The 17,552-nt window shown below is 37.0% G+C and overlaps 1 protein-coding gene across 1 annotated transcript in view; it reads right to left on the bottom strand.

Annotated features, from left to right (window-relative positions):
• Nucleotides 1–17,552, bottom strand: part of TMTC2 (transmembrane O-mannosyltransferase targeting cadherins 2) — a 187,656-nt gene that overhangs the window by 57,000 nt on the left and 113,104 nt on the right. Inside the window, exon 4 of the mRNA XM_032221173.1 lies at nucleotides 11,235–11,349. Within this exon, the coding sequence (XP_032077064.1) occupies nucleotides 11,235–11,349 (115 nt within the window). The remainder of the gene's footprint in view (nucleotides 1–11,234; nucleotides 11,350–17,552) is intronic.

The raw sequence follows: 17,552 nt of genomic DNA on the forward strand, positions 1-17,552 counted from the left end.
TTTAACTTGAAATACAAAAAAAATCAAAAGAAAAAATATTTTCAATGGTAACGCTGATGCTCAGAGGCTGGAAGGTTTGTTTATTGGACTTTGTGTATTGGAATTGGAACATTTTTTTTCTTTGCTGATTGTTTTGGCTTTGCACTGTAAGGTCTTACTGCTTGGTTATAGAGAGTGATAAGAAGGGAAGCACACAGATGTCCCTTTGAAGTATATCTCTAACCAGAGAAAAGTGAAAACAAATGTTTTTGTGAATCTATGTTTAATTTTTTTAACCTTCCAAGCTAGAGCAGCTGTGTTTGTTAGCTGGAGAGAATGGCACAATTTGAAAAGCAAACACAAACCTTGAACTTTCAAAAGATATTTTCAGAAATACAGAAATTATCAAATACATATGAGAAGATAGACAAGAAGTTGGAAGACTTAGAGCACATAACAGCAAAATATGATGAAGAAGTTGAAGATGTTTTTCAAATGCAAAATGTGGTGATTAAAACTCAAAAAATCGTAGTGGAAAATGAATATAAAGAGATTAAATTTGCTGATATTTATGGTGATTGGCCGGTCTCCGAAAATGGAAAGAGTGGAATACTGAAAGAGGAATCAAAGGGAGGGGGAAATTTATCCCACAGGGCAAGACACAGAAGAAGAAAAAAACAAGGATCTATGGATTTAAAGAGAGAAATCTCATTAGCAATAGCATGGATAACACTACTGACAATCAAAGATAAGCTGATTAAGGAAACAGAAGAAGGGCATCAAGATTAATGAGAATCTTATAAGCAAGGGATTGCGAAGAGGAGTCCATACAAAGTTGATCAAGGAGATGATTAGAGGAATGGCACCACAAATGGCAAAAGATACGAGACTCTTTTGCTATTGGAAAGATATAGGTTGATAGATGGAAGAATATAATTTAAAACTAATTAAACTTAGTGAAATTTATTGACAATAGATATAGTTTAAATAAATAATTGATAACGCTACTAATGTATACAATGTGTAGTGCTATGATGAGTATAATTGGATATGAATATGGAATGGTACCTGTTGTGGCCCGGCAGGAGCCGTTAGAGCTGCCGCCAGACTCTGACAGCGAGGGATCTTATGAGTTGGCCTTGGAGGAGATGGAGGACCCTGGACAGGGTGTCGACTTCGAGCAGGGCGAGGAGAGACTGGTTGGCCACCAGGTGGCGGCAGAGCATTGGATCAAGGGGAATGTTCCTGAAAGTATTTGGGAGTTGTATCAGGAGGGAAGCAGGCTTAGGTCTACTCAGCGTAAAGGACAAAGGAGATGATTGCGAGCAGTTGTTGCTCATTGGGATCCTCGCCTGTGTATAAAGAGACTGATGGTGCCACACCCTGGTTGCAGAAGTCAACGTTCCCCGTTTTACGTGCAAGCATCGAGAAAAGACCACTTGGACAAGTGACTTGATTTATATAATCCTGTTTTGCAGTAGTTTACGAATTATAGGACTTTTGCCAGAGCAATTATCTGTGTTTATTTTGGGCTCGCAGCCAGCAAGAGCCAGGACTGATAAAAAACATTCCTTTCAACGTTCTGTTTGGCTTTCGTTTCTGAACGGACAAGGTGGGGGTCAGAACAGGTATCCATGTAAGGAAGATTAGAAATCCCTTTGGATTATACATAAAGGTTAATAAAATAAAATAAAATAAAATAAAAAGGGAACCAACTTAGATGCAGCTAAAGTTTCAATTATTGGGGGGGAAATGTTATGATACAGGATATAGTCAAATAAAGGAGGGATAAGAATAACAACGTATATATAGAAATGGGTATAATATAAAAACTGGATGTAAATTTTAAACAGTGATTTGGAAAGAAGGATTAGAAAACATGGTTATTAAATATTATGGATGTTTAGCTAGAATAGGACATAAGGATTTAGTGTTAGTGGAGGATCTTAAAAATAGTAATTGAAAGGCCAGTATGTGGTTATGTATTAAACGTTGGTATATTTTATGATGAAGGACGCTTAAACAATTATAGTCAAATGAAAATGGAGATATGGTGATGGTGACATGTTTAAATATTTGAGTTAAAATTCTTGAGTTATTATGAAGTATGTTTGTTGACTGTGGAAGAGATGCACGAAAGTCTTTTTGTAATCAACTGATACACTTTCTACAGCATGTAAAGAAGGATTGTGTTTGTTTTAAATTAAAAATATTTTTTTTAAAAAATACATCAAATGAGCAGATACAATGCACCTTTATTTAAAAAAAAGAAAAGTGTAAGGTCATGTTGAAGCAATCACTAATAGGAAGAGAGCATCAAACGGCTTCGATAAGTCATAGCTACAGTATTGCTATAATCTTGCAATGTTCTTGGAAAGAACTTCAAAGAAGACTGATCATCCCATAGTCAGAGAAGGAACTAGGTTTTCTAACAGTAAGTAGTATCAAATCTGTTCATCATTGTGTATAAAGTACATACAATGTATAAACTAGAGGTAGTTCTCCAATTATAAGCATTCATTTAGTGCTCATTCAAAGTTACATTGGTGCTAAAAAAAAAGTTGCTTATGACCAGTTCTTGAAATACGACATCTGCAGCATCTCTTCAGTCACATGTTCAAAATTCAGGAGCTTGGCAACTGACATGCATTTGCATCAATTACAGTATCCCTGGGTCACAGGATTGCCATTTGCAATTTTCCCAGCCAGTTTCTCACAAGCAAAATCAAGAACAGAAGTTGGATTCACTAAATGATGCAATTCACTTAATAATTGTAATGATTGTGATTAAAAAGGTAATAAAAGGAGGTATGACTCATTTAGCAACCACTTAACTTAGCAATGGACGTTCTAGTCTCAACTGTAGTTGTGAATTGAGGACTGCCTGTAATGCATTTTATTATTCAGATGCGATTTTCATAAGGGAGGATAATATATGCTGTTGTCAACTGAATGGGTAAGATATCAACTCCAGCCAGGTTGAAAAATATACTGTGTGGGGCATGTGAAACGTTAAATAAACAAGTCACTAGGAATAATCTCAAAAGGCAGGGAGATTGCACTGACTGGTTCTATCAGACTGGAAGTCATGGTCCCAAATATTCTGCTTTATTTTGGCTATCCCTCTTCTCCTATACGCTGAAGATGTGTCTATTATGTACCATATTTTGGGAGTATAAGAAGCACCGGAGTATAAGACGCACCCAGGTTTTGAAGAGGCTTTTTTTTTAAAAGTAGGTAAGTAGATAGAGGGATAGAGAGGTAGAGAAAGAGAGAGAAACACAGTAGGTAGGTAGGGAGAGAGAGAGAGTAGTTAGGTAGGTAGGTAGGTAGATAAAGGGATAGGAGAGAGAGAGAAAAATAGAGAGAGAAATACAGTAGATAGGTATGGGGGGAGAGAGATAGTAGGTAGATAAGTATATATGGAGATAGAGGGGGGGGGAGAGAAATACAGTAGATAGGTAGGGAGGTAGGGAGAGGGAAAGAGAGTAGGTAGGTAGGTAGGTGGGTAGATGTTTCCAGGAGTATTTATCCATGTGCTGGAGAAGGAAATAGCTGACAACCTGTAGCACCTAAAACTTTGTTTCTGCTGGGATAGCACTTGATCAATGTAATTCTCATAAACCACTCTAACTAAACGGCTTTCTGAAAAGGGGGAAAAAGTTTTTGCACTCTGCAAACCTCCCCAAAACGCCTGTTTTTCACAAAAACGGGCCTGCTTTTTTTAAAAGGCATGAATAGCCTTGGGGGGGGGCTTGCAGAGTGGTCCTGGGAAGGTGAGGGAGGGGAAAAACGAGCAAAAAACGGGCCGTTTCTCTGTCAAAAAAATTGCATGCATAGTGCTCCTGGGGGTTAGAGGGGGCAAAAAAACAGTCCATTTTTTGCTCATTTTGGCCCTCCCAGCCCCCAGGAGATGTCTGAAAGCCTCCATAAGGCTATGCACAGCCATTTTGGTGAAGGGGTGGGGCTTCAGGAAGCAAAAAATGCTGTATTCGGTGTATAAGACTCACCCAGATTTTCAGCCTCTTTTTAGAGGGAAAAAAGTGCATCTTATACTCTGAAAAATATGGTAACTCATATGGGTATGTAACCATATCATTCTATTGCTCCAGGGAACTCCTTGAAAATAATTATTCTAAAACAATGTTTTAGTACTTTCAAGAAAGTGCTTTAAATTTGCAGTAATCTGAAAGATCAATGGACAACTTATTAAGCAACTTAAACTTTCAAATATCTATGTGTTTATTTTCAATCTTCCAATTACAGGACCAATCAAATGAGTGAACTTAATGTAAGAGCGCAAAGAGTATCCCTTGCAATTATCAAATATGCAAGTCAACATGGCAACAACTACATCTCAGCAGAAATTAAGTTATTTAAAGCCAGAGTTCTGGGTCTGATACCATATAGTGCCCAGCTGGGTGTCTACAAGGACACCTCTTGAACCAATCAAATCAATCCAATCAAAATTTCTAAAATCTAGAATGTTTGCCCTCCATTTGAGTTTTAATGTTCTCCTAGGTATGGAATTAGGGTGCATCTCCTTTGGGGCTTATCTGAGATTTTGTTTCCTTTGTGAAATATCCTTGGTTCATCTTATCTTGTTAGATAATTCATTTTTATGAAGACAAATAAATTATAACTTATCATATTGTGACCTTTTGCTCCAGACATATTGTAAACAGGTTGTTACAACACCATTAATTTACTAGACAAAGTTTAGTCTTTGTATTTTCTGTTTTGTGTAGTATTCTTTCATATGAAGTTATGCAAAATCACATTGACCCAACTGATCAAGTTATCAATCATAAATCCATGTACTTTTCAAGATATTATTTTCTTCTGCAGCCCAAATCCTAATCTCCTTAATTGTATAACATCCCCCAAATGCTAAAACAAACTAATATTTAGGTCAAACGTAACTCATAAAGATGTAACTGATGTCATTTATAAATTTCTTGAAGGAAACCCCCCAAATTAAATATGCACTAATAGCGTTGAGATTAAAAAACGATTTAATTAAGATGATGAAACCATAGGCTTTATTTCTTGTAACCATTTACTTTGAGGGTCAACTGGCAGCTCATTAAAAATATGACCCACAATTATATATCATACAATGGTGCTTAATATTTCTGCACAAATATGACCTAAAATGTGATCTGTTTACTACACAAGTCCTAAAGCTGGAAAAACAGAACCCAGTGAAACAAATGTATCCAAAACTTTATATTGGGTCACTTATTTATCAAGGAAAATGATCCAAAGCAGTGATTGGTTTCTACTGATTCGGACCGGTTCGGCCGAACCAATAGTGGTTTGGTGGCCTGGGTCGCTGGAACAGGCCATCTTGTTTTTCGCTTCTGTGCGCAGAACAATTTTTATTGCACTGTACATGCATGTGTGCAGTGCACACATGAGTAAACCAGCAATAGTGCCTGCCAGAACCCACCCCTGATCCAAAGCTACATATTTCTGCATGTAAATCTCAGGGATTATCATTCATTTGGTGAGGAAATTAGAGTCAGGTCTTTCAATCAATGGGATGATGATAAGTTTTAGGATTTATGTGGAGAACAGATCATGTTTTAGGTCATATTTATGCAAAAAAATTAAAGTTCAAAAGGCTTCATAAACTATTCAGCACCAGCATATATCTCAGTCTTTAAGACTAGCTTATAGCAGCAACAGGGAATGGACAAATTTCTACCATTTTTCTCATTTGCTGATGCATACTGCAGAAATGAGCTATAGGCATAGCCTCAGGCCCTAGCCATAGGCATAATTTGTCTTATGAGAGCCTATATTCTGTCTTTGCACTGTATGCTGGTACTTCCCAGTTCTGTATATTAGAATTATTGGCAGTCAATCTGTTAATCATAGTAATCTAAATAATAATAGAGGAAATTAGAACTGCCACCTTCTCTAATGATAAGTTAATAGAATGATTCAAGGTTAAGACTCAGTGAAAGCCAAAGTCAGTAATAAAGGCAGAAAACTTTGGCTGGATAAAGGATAGAAAATGAAATATTAATGACAACAAATTAACCATTGTAATTTTTTTTTTGGGGGGGGGGGAGAAGGGTGATAAAGATCTGCAACACTTGCTCTTCACAAAAAGAATTAAAAGGTTCACATTTTTGCAGCCAAAATATCAGATTGATAAACTGAAGACTGAACTCTGATCATTGCAGAGGTGGGTTGCTGCCGGTTCGGCCCAGATCGGGTAAACCGGTAGTATTGGCAGCAGAAGGCTCCACCCACCCACCCAGATGCTTCTCTGCATGCGCAGAATCATCGTGCACGCAAGCGCGTGCACGTTCATGAGTGAACCGGTAGTAAAAATAATAGAAACCCATCACTGGATAATTGTGCATATATGCAATAATTTTTATACCCATTCAGAGAGAAAACAGTACCTATATACAGAGATAGAAATATATTACATAAACTTTCTTAAATACTTCGATCTACTCAAGATGTAGCCTTAAATTCTAATCTCATTCTAAAATGCACAAATTCCAGCATGCAAAATCCCTATAGATCAAATTCTGCTCTATAAATATTACAAATATTCAGGTATGAGCCAGACCCATTTTGTTCCTGGGGGTGGATACATGATCCACCAGCAGTCATGATGCATTTTGCTTTGCTTTCTCCTCCAGAGTAATCTACCCAAAACTGTGATACTTCCACTAAACCCAAGTCCAAATCTCATTAATTTCATAAAACTAAGTTGGCTGTACCTTGGGTAAAGTTGTACAAAGGGCTTTCGTCATATGTGATTCAGACTTCTACTGCACGTGATAAGCTGCTGCTTATGTCAGCTACTGTCCTAATTGAATGTTGTGCAGCCCAGCAAGTCTTTGCTGATTGTTCTTGTACTTTTACACTGATGATAATCTGAGCTATCAATCAGGTTTCCCAGCTCAACTGACAATGTGCTACTGCCAAAAGCTATAAGAAGTGTATGGCAGAGGTACTCCAATTTTTAGCACTACAATTAAGCTCTGAGGCATCTAGAGAGCCAGCTGATTTTTGGCAGGAGCTTGAGGTTTTCAACAACAGGTTATGTGGACTTTCTACTAATATGATTGATGTGGGGCAGATAGATTCTGGCAATAGTGCAGGGTGTTCCACTGAAATGTTCAATTTTCTAGCTGTGACAGGTAGCTTATATGATTCATAATAGGACCAAGCCCATTGATGGAATTCTGCAAAAATTCCGAATTCTATTGTGCAAAGGCTGTTACACTATTACTGGAAGAGAGTGGCATGTTTTAGGGTGCTAAAATGCTACTATTTGTTAATTCTGGCAGACAATGCAATTAATATGCTATTAAGGGATAAAAAAGTAAACTTTTTATCCATAATCATTGCACAGGGCTAATATAAAGTTAGTGGTAGCTTATTTCAGATTCAAAATCATATCAGAATTAGGATACTGAAGTAAGCACAAATTATTTTTCATTTGTTCCATAATATGTATTTAAAATTATTCTTTGATAACATATTATCTTTAAAAATTTGCTTCCCTTTGAAAGGCTGTATTGTTAAGAATATTAGATAAATTGCTTTCCCATATTGAAAACGTTAAGTTTTGAAATATTCAATATAATGCATTGCATTATATCATGTTTATTCTACAAGTTTTTAATGTTCTATTCTCTTTATTAGCAGACCTCAGAATGAACATTTTGCTTTTATTAGCAATTTTAATATTGGCAGTCAGTGTAGCAATTCAATTTTATTTTTCTCTTTTTTTCCAGAATGCAAGTATTTTTAAGGCTCTTTCACCGGCTATTTAAAATCTGTATAGATGCAAAATGCAAAGCAGATGCAAGAATGTATATTGAATTCTAGTAAATAATTAAATATTTATTTAATATTGTTTAGTAAACTTTATTAGAACAATGTGATGTCCATAACCTACATGTTTTCAATCAGAAAAATAGAGAGGGGATGGAAGAGTAATATCTTCAGAAAGTAAAATATTTATCTTTCATATCCTATTTTTTTTCTGATGCATCCAAAGTAAAAATAGTGGAAAACTTCTGGGTGTGACTGTCCGTCCTTCCTTCCTTCCTTCCTTCCTTCCTTCCTTCCTTCCTTCCTTCCTTCCTTCCTTCCTTCCTTCCTTCCTTCCCTCCTTCCTTCCTTCCTTCCATCCATCCATCCATCCATCCATCCCATGGGTACACATACATATGGGTACACATATTCCATGAGTATGCATACATGTTTATATCCTTGAGAACACATGCATATACATATGTATGTATTCTCAAGGATATAAACATGTATTTATATGCTCAATCTAAGCATTTCTGTATGCACAGCAGATACTCATTGTAGCTAACTTTGATGCTGCTGCTAATTAGTTTGCAAGAAGATATTGTCAATCTCTTTAATTATCTTCTCTCATGTACATGAATGCAACCATAGTGCCCAAAACTGCTGTTGGGATAGCTGCAAATATAATCTCTCCTACAGAAGTCATGCTTCGATGATTGTATCTTGTCTTATTAGCACAACCCTTTTGTATCTGCAGAAAGACATTTTTATGACCTACAATGCAGACAATTTAATTAAATATAGTTTCTGATTTCATTCAAACCCTAAACTGATGTTTGCTATATGACTATCATAAAACACTGAATTACAGCTTGCTTGTTGTGAATCTGTCACAGTTTTCAGGTTGTGTGAAATTTAAAGCAAAGATTATTTAGGTATGAATACAACAGTCTCTGTGTGTAGACATAAAGTTCATACAATAGTTTAAAATCTCTGGACATAATAAATAATAGATAAAATACTCTTCTTTCGATGTGTGTGCATGTAGAGTTTTACACAAACATTTTAATAAAGCGATGACCATGTCTGATAATAATTATCTCTACAAAGTCTACATCAATAAGCACCTTGTTCAGAGATTTCAAGCAACATCAGGTCTTCAGTCCATTAAGTAATTGGAATTGTAAATTTATCTTTTGGGTGTGGAATAATAAGCCTCTTTGCAGTAAGAATGAAACAGAGAAATTCTGCTCTCCAGCTGTGGAATCCCAAGTAGTTAGTATGTAAATCAAAAGAAGTTGGCTAGAAAAATATTAAAATCTATCCCAATTAATATATGTATGACTTCCTAGACCATCAGAATTATATGACATTGTAAAAATATGCAATTCTCACTATCTGAATCTCCAACAGCACTATGAATTATTCATTTCTTTTCTAAACAAATGTGATGGATTATAACTATAATTTTTATTGAACAAGCTATAGTATAAGATCTATTTAAATTTTTGATGCAGACATAAAAGCAATCTCCTGTTCTTTTTTTTTAAAAAAATGGAAATCTCCAGTTCTGTATTCCATTCAATATTCACAATTTACATATTGACTTAAGGTGCTTGGTTTTTTTTGGCAACAAGCATTATAAAAACTAATTGCATTATTTTAATCTCCTAAAATTTGGTAATCATTTTAATACTTTAGGTGTACTGAAGATGAAATTATTGCTGCTCCAAATTGAAATATCATTAGATGTTGCTATTATTGCTAGAGGGTGGCAAATATATATATATATATATATATATATATATATATATATATATATATATATATATATATATATATATATATATGTCTCTAGTTGTTCGGGTTTTCTCCCACGTAGAATTGGAGATGTCTTGCCGACGTTTCGACGAAGTCACATTCGTCATCTTCAGGCTGCTGCTGACTACTTCAGGTTTGGTGTTTCCAGGAGTAGTCATGTAGTCACTACTCCTGGAAACACCAAACCTGAAGTAGTCAGCAGCAGCCTGAAGATGACGAATGTGACTTCGTCGAAACGTCGGCAAGACATCTCCAATTCTACGTGGGAGAAAACCCGAACAACTAGAGACCTACATACTAACACCCGCGAAAACCTCAGAAAACATATACATACATACATACATACATACATACATACATACATACATATTATATTATATTATATTATATTATATTATATTATATTATATAGTTGAATCCTATGATATCTTACAAGGAATAACACAGGGTCAACTCCTCTTCTATCACTATCATCAACTAAACCTACTCACTCGGGAAGGACTAAACCAATTATAGATCAGTAGATCCATGCTTATTTCTTGCAGACAGTCCAAAAGGAAATCCTTTTCAGGAACAGCTGCTTTGTCTTAAAGATAGAAGGTTGCACCTCTTCTCCCAGATATATTTTCTCCTAGATATATTTTTCTCATATTTCTAGCAATCTAAAGCAACCAACAGGCCCTAATTCCACCCCACAGATAGCATTATGCTCCAGAACATCCTAACTACTTCCCCAGAGCCTCAGCACTTCTCAAATTCAAGAGAAAAAAAATCCAAAATAACAACGAAAGTGTTTGTAAGGTTACCTCCTTACATCTTTCCCCATCTTTGGAGTTTCAATTGAAACACTGATGACTCTTTCAGAAAAAATGAAACAATTGTTCAAAGCATGGCATTGAATATTTCATCTCTTTCTCTCTACAATAGCTTTTTCTGGGTGGACAAAATGAGGTGGACAAGTAATCATTCTGGCTGCTTCTAATCAATTGCCAAGTATGTTACAAAGAGTAACCAAGAATAGATATTACAGTGGGAGAAGAAATATTTCTCAAGCCATGTTTTAAGTTGTGCTTGCAATCATTTTCATGTGAGCCAAAAACACTTTCTGCATTTTGTATACAGAAAATCAACATTAACTGTAACTTTCAAGCAAGCTTCTAAGTACACCACAATGCAGCTGTCTAAATAGACCGCCACAGTGTGGAAATTAGTTTCCAAATCGTTGTTACAAAGAAAAGCTGCCATTGATTTACCAATTGAAGTTGATAAAATAGCAATCTCAACTGCTGCAGTGCCTTGGGGTCTGCTGGTAAATTCTAGTCAGCTGGATCTGTGGCAAGGTGCTGGGATGAATCTAAAGGGCTATTCATAAATACAGCACCCCACTAGATCTTCTGGGAAATTAGCTGCTTTTTCACTGCAAAGTAGAGTCAAAATATCTGATGATCTGATAAATGTGAAAAACAGAAGGAAATCTGTCTATGTTGGAGTTTGAAATAAGATTAATGTAAGCTAACCAAAGGCAGGAGAGATGAAAGACAGAGGAAAAGAAATAACTAAATATAATCTGGATTTCCTGAATCTTAATAAATGATTTTATTCACAGACAAACACATAAAAAGAAAGCCATATATACTTACAAATTATAAAGCATATCAGCCATGTTGCTGCGGTAATACAAGGCATTTCTATAGGCGCTTTCAGCTTCAGAAATCTTACTCTGGCTCTTCAAAACATTTCCAAGGTTACCCCATGCTGCCAAGAGAAGAAAATAATATTGAGAAGGAGTTGCAGTCCAATTAAATACAATTTAGTGTCTGAATAAGGAGTTCTTGTGACAAGAAAACCTACACAACCTTTACTCTGATTCCGTTTTAAGATCTCAGCCCACCCCATTTTCATTAGACTATGCCAGTGATAGCTAGCCTTTTTGTCGAGGCCTGCCCAAAGCAGAGGGAGCATGCATGTGCCCATACCCATGATGCAATGCCCTGCCCCTATGCATAGGCACACAACACACACCCCACGCGCATGCCCGCAGGCCTCACTGAAGCCTCTGGAGTTCCAGTTTGAAGCCTCCAGGAGGAGAAAAATGGTCCAACGGGCAACCCAGAAGTTTGTTCCCGAATTTCCAGTGGGCCGCATTGGGCCATTTTTCATGCTACCCAGGCTTCAGGGAAGCCTTCAGAAGCCTGGAAAGGGTAAAAAATAGCCCAACACACAAACCGGAAGTTTGGGAACAGACTTCCAGGTTGCCTGTTGGGCAGTTTTTCTCCCTCTGGAGGCTTTGGGCAAAAAACAGCCCAGCGCGCAAACCAGAAGTCTGTTCCTGAACTTCTGTTTGTGCGTTGGGCATTTTTTTGCCCTCCGGAGACTGAAGTGAAGCCTTTGGAGGGCGAAAAATGACCAAAAATTAAGGCTGAAAATCAGCTGGCCAGCACACGCATGCGGGCTGGAGCTCACAGGGCAATGCCTCGCGTGCCTTCAGAAATGGCTCCACATGCCACCTGTGGCACGTGTGCCATAGAATTGCCATCATGGGACTATGCTATTTATATACTAGCAATAACAATATACACATTGAACAACAGCCAGTTTTAATTCCAAACCCATATACTCTATATTTTCAGCACCCCAAATTTGTTGCAATTTCTACACTGAAATATAGGAGCAACCTTTTCATATATGAAATATTAGACACTGAAAGTCTGTAAAGATTCTCAGTCATCCAGGTCATGGTTGTCCCAAAAGTGCTTTTCAGGAGGCAACTGGACTTTCTTATTTTGAAGACATTTTGCTTCTCATCCAAGAAACTTCTTCAGCTCTGACAGGACAATGGGGAATGGAAGGATTTATATTCCTTTCAGACAGCTGGACATTTGCATCCTTCTAGAGAAGCGGTTCTCAACATGTGGGTAGTGACCCCTTCTTGGGTCAAACGACCTTTTCACAGGGGTCACCGAGGAGCCTCCTGCAGAGAGGCTGGCGAGAAGGGAAGGGAGCAGTTCGGGTTCCCTGCGCTGAGGAAGGAGATGTGCCAGAAGACTGACAGGTCTGCTGCTCCTCTCGCTGAGGAGTCTCCTGCGCAGTGCAGCCAGCTACTCACTTCTCAGTGGTCGCAGCAGAAGGAGTCGCTGTCCCCGCTGCCGTGATCCCATCCCAGGAGGGTATTTTGCTTGCACGTGCAAGAAAGTGATGAAAGAGAAAAGGGGAGAAAGAGAGAGAGAGAAATGAAAGAGAACTGAAAGGAGAGAATGGGAGAGAGGGAAAATAGAGGGAAACAGATCAGGGGGAAAGAAAGGAAGAGAAAAGAAAGAAAGAAAGAAAGAAAGAAAGAAAGAAAGAAAGAAAGAAAGAAAGAAAAAAAGAAAGAAAGAAAAAAAGAAAGAAAGAAAAAGAAAGTAAGGAAGAAAGAAAGAAACTTTCTCAGACCTATGACGAAAGCAATGGCAAGCTAGATCTCTTGCCAAGAAAACTGCAGTTTGCCAGAAGGCACAAATTGGAAGCAAGTCTGATTTTTTTTTTTAAGAAAATAACAGAGATGGCAAAAAAATGCATCTGAAAATAAGATTATTTATCATTTCGGATAACATATTATATTGTCAAACTCAAAAGAAATTATATATATTTAAAGTCACAACCCCTGGTAAGCCCCAATTATAGGAGGAAGCTAACTGCTTCCATTCTCTGTCCATCGGCTCGTCACAAGAGACCATCCAGACAGAAAGCCCAATATTTTACTGTTGCCTTTGTTACATTTGTGTATTATTTGTGCTGATAAATAATCTATACTATATCTATACTAGTCTCCCTTTATTTATTTATCAGCACAAATACTACATACATACATATATACATACATACATACATACATACATACATACATACATACATACATATTGATATATATATATATCAACTTAGAGTTCACTATGAAAAGATTACAGAGAAGCAATTTCCTACAATTAATAACTTTATTTTGGATTTGCGATCATATTCAATGAGAAAGAAAGAAAAAGAAAGAGGGAAAGGGAAGGAAAGAAAGGAAGGAAGGAAGGAAGAAGAGAAAGGGAAAGGAAAAATAGAGAAAAACAGAAATGAGAGGGAGGGGGAGAGAAGAGAGAGAGACCCTATTCCCACAGAAAACACTGAGCCATGAAACCTGGGTAGGCATGTCTGGGGGGGATGTCATGTGACTGGGTGGGAGTGATGTTGAGTTGGCCACACCCATACAGGTTTTGTGGTTTTGTGTTTTCTGTGGGAAACGGATCCAAATGGCTCTTTGAGTGTTTAAGATTGCCGACCCCTGTGCTACACCATGCTTCAAGACAAAATTTCATTTATTTGTAATTATAAATATTTCACAATATATAATTACATATTGTTTTTGTGATTAATCACTATGCTTTAACTATGTTCAATTTATAACAATAAAAATACATCCTGCATATCAGATATTTACATTATGATTCAAACAGTAGCAACATTACAGTTACATAGTAATAATTTTATGGTTTTATGGTTGGGGCCTGAGGAACTTTATTAAAGGGTTGCGGCATTAGGAAGGTTGAGAACCACTGTTCTGGAGGGTCATTGAAGACTTGGTTTGTCTGTGTCTTCAGGGTCACCTGAGTGGTGCTCCTGGTTCCTGTAGTCTGCAATTTTTTCTCTGGAAATCCATTCCTATTCTCACACCATTCAAAGGGTGTTCATCCCAAATTGTATAGCTAGAAGTCTGTAGAGATTCTCAGTCATGGATGTCACAGTTGTCCCAAAGGTGCTTTTTCAGTAGGCAACTGGACTTCCTTGTTTTTTCTTTTGAAGACATTTATAAGGAATTTAATATAAAGGGATAATATAAAGAGCTGAAGAAGCTTCTTGGATGAGAAGTAAAACGTCTTCAAAAGAAAAAACAAGAAAGTCCAGTTGCCTCCTGAAAAAGCACCTTTGGGATATTGAGTATGCAAGAACAACAACATATTATTAGGGCCAGTTTCATGGCTTAGAAACATTGCTTTTTATTTGAATAGGTAATGGTTATTACAGGTGCACTTGAATTGATTATTACACATGAATGGTTACATGTTATAGTTAGTCCTGAGGTAACAACCACAACAGAGCTTGAAATTTCCATTGCTAAACAATACAGTTTTAAGTGAATTATGGCTCATTTTGTGAATCTGGCTTCCTCATTGACTATGCTTGTCAGAAGCCAGCTGGGAAGGTTGCACATTGTGATCATATGACCTTGGGCAGTACAATTGTCATAAATACATGCCAGTTGTCAAGCCCCTGAATTGTGATCACATGACCATGGGGATGCTATAACAATCTAAGTGTGAAAAATAATCCTAAATCATTTTTTTTCAGTGTGCCTTCGAATAGTTACTAAACGAATGTTGAAAGTCAAGGCCTAACTGTACTTCACAGTCTCTTCCAGTGGAGGAAGCTAATTTCTACAGGCAAAGTTAAATTGCAAATAAAATATGCAATTAACTATGTAAACCCTATCCATAGTCTCTTGCTTGGTTGCTATTTTATGGATTGGAGGAAATGCCTTGCGTGAGTCTACCACACTTGCAGATTTTGCAAATGATACCACTGATTTTAGCAATAAAACCAAAAATATTTTTGTTTTATACTCTATGGAGCTTTTTTCTGGACATGCATCTGTTATTTTATTGTTCTATTTTTATGTACTAATATAAAGTACACAGAGTTATTGGGAATTGGCTCGTCCTAAAATCCATGTAAATAAAGATCCTAATCATAATGGGAGGGAAAAACAGAAACAATAGAAAAACCTTAACATGATCAAAATAAGAAATCCCCTCCCCATTTTCCCCCCATATATTTTAGTTGAAACAAGACAGGGGTATATGAAGTTATATGCAAGGTACACACAATCAGTTCCTAAAAACTATTGTTAATGCATAATTTCTTCAATGAAATAAAACTTTCATATGAATAAAAAAACATGCCAGGTTTCCTTCCAACAAGCTGGACGGAACTAATCAAGGAGACACACAAGAATCCAGGAATTTTTAATAAATACTGCAAAAAAATTAATAAGATATTACAAAATAATTCTACTGACTTGTCTATCAAATGCAAGTCTTATTTACAGTGAAATAAATCACATTTCATGTCTCTTTTGGCAATGACCTTATTTTCCATCTATCTTTTGATAAATCTAATATTAAATCTAATTAAATCCCTCTGATTCAATTTCACATCCTAAGACAGAGTTGTCAAACTCGATTTCATTGAGGGCTGCATCAGGGTTGTGTTTGACCGCAGGGGGCCGGAATGTGTGTGACCAGGGTGGGCGTGGACAGCTTGGCATCATTCATGTTGGGGAGCCCTGTGGCGGACCAAGCGCTCTGCCAGAGAAAATGAATTTCCGAACCTGCGGCCCTCGCGAGCTCTGTTTTCGCTGGCAGAGGCACCATAGGCTGGTCTTTCACTGTTTCCAGGGCGGACCCGCAGGCCAGATCTAAGCACTCTGTGGGCTGGGTCTGCCCCCCGGGCCTTGAGTATGACACCCCTGCCCTAAGAAAAATATTAACAATATCTATGACAAAAAAGTTATTGAAGTAGATGAATAGCAAGTATTCATAGGGAAAATTACTGAAGAGTTTTCCTGTTCTGTACATATTAAGTGAATGATCTTCCAAGACTCCTGCACTGAAGGCTATATAATGCTAAAATTAAGTTTCACTAGCAGCATTACTTAATTTGAATAGCATTCAAATATCTTACAACTAGTTACCCATGGCCAAAAGATACATTTGATCCATTGCGGTGCTGAGAAGTTCTCAAATTCTATAGCAAAGATAGAAGAATTTCAAAAGCTGTTCTTGATACAGCTTTGCTATTCAAGAGGAGGAGAAAGAGGAGGAGCCACCTCTGGACATGAGGAAGGCTTCGGGCTTGTCTGACCAGTCATATTGGATCCATGCAATGGGTGGATTTGCATCTGTATTTACAAGGTTAGTGTACACAGTTTAGTCAGTCAAGCACTTGCTATCAGTTTTATGACCCCAATAAAGTTCATAACATTGTCCTGCAGCTCTAACTATTTTGTATCTGCAAGAAATTTATCTTTTATCCACACAGGGAGAGCCAAAGACCAAAGTCTCTTTCTGCATCCAGAAAGAGTGGTGCTCACAAAAATATGACAAAATATATACCCATGAAGGCCACTGAAAAAGACCAAAGTTCATAATATCTTCATTAATGAGTAGGCCACCATCTTTACCTATTTTCTGTGAAGCACTTTAGAGCAGCCATCTTTATTAGAATATAGTATTACGATTTATAGTCACACGACTACAGCGAATGAAATCAAGATTTTTAAAAATGAGAATTATTGAAGAGCACAGTATAATGTGAATAAAATTAATCACAATTTGCATTTAATCAGTCTTGCAACCACTTGCTTATTGTTTATAGAACAGAAATACAATTCTTAGGAGAGAATGTGGAATATTAAACCGATAAAATTGTAACCAGTTAGAAAATAAATAAAATGGATGCAACTTCTAATTAAGTTAGAAATTTTAAATAATTATTAATTTTATTTGAATTAACTAGTTGATTTAATTTAGTCTACTAAAGTGTCTTTTAAATTGAGAACTTAATATTCAGAAATCAGCAATTCTGAGGAGAAAATAGGTAAACTACATGGACATAAACATTAATTGCTTTCTAACTCTGTCTCTCTCCACAGTCACACAGCATGTTATTAAATGCCAGCAAACTGGGCTAAATTCCGGCAGTCACTATTGATGGTTTGCTCGTGCGCGCACACTTGATGTGTGCAGTGCGTGCATGTGCAGTGCAATAAAAGTGCTCTGTGCACGTGCAGAAGCAAAAAACAAGATGGCGGCACCTACGGTGCTGCCTGGATAACTAGTTTGGGAGCATGGCAGGCCTGGGTCACTGTCAGTTCCAGT

This window comes from Thamnophis elegans, chromosome 7 (assembly GCF_009769535.1).
Source record: "Thamnophis elegans isolate rThaEle1 chromosome 7, rThaEle1.pri, whole genome shotgun sequence".
Lineage (NCBI taxonomy): Eukaryota > Metazoa > Chordata > Lepidosauria > Squamata > Colubridae > Thamnophis > Thamnophis elegans.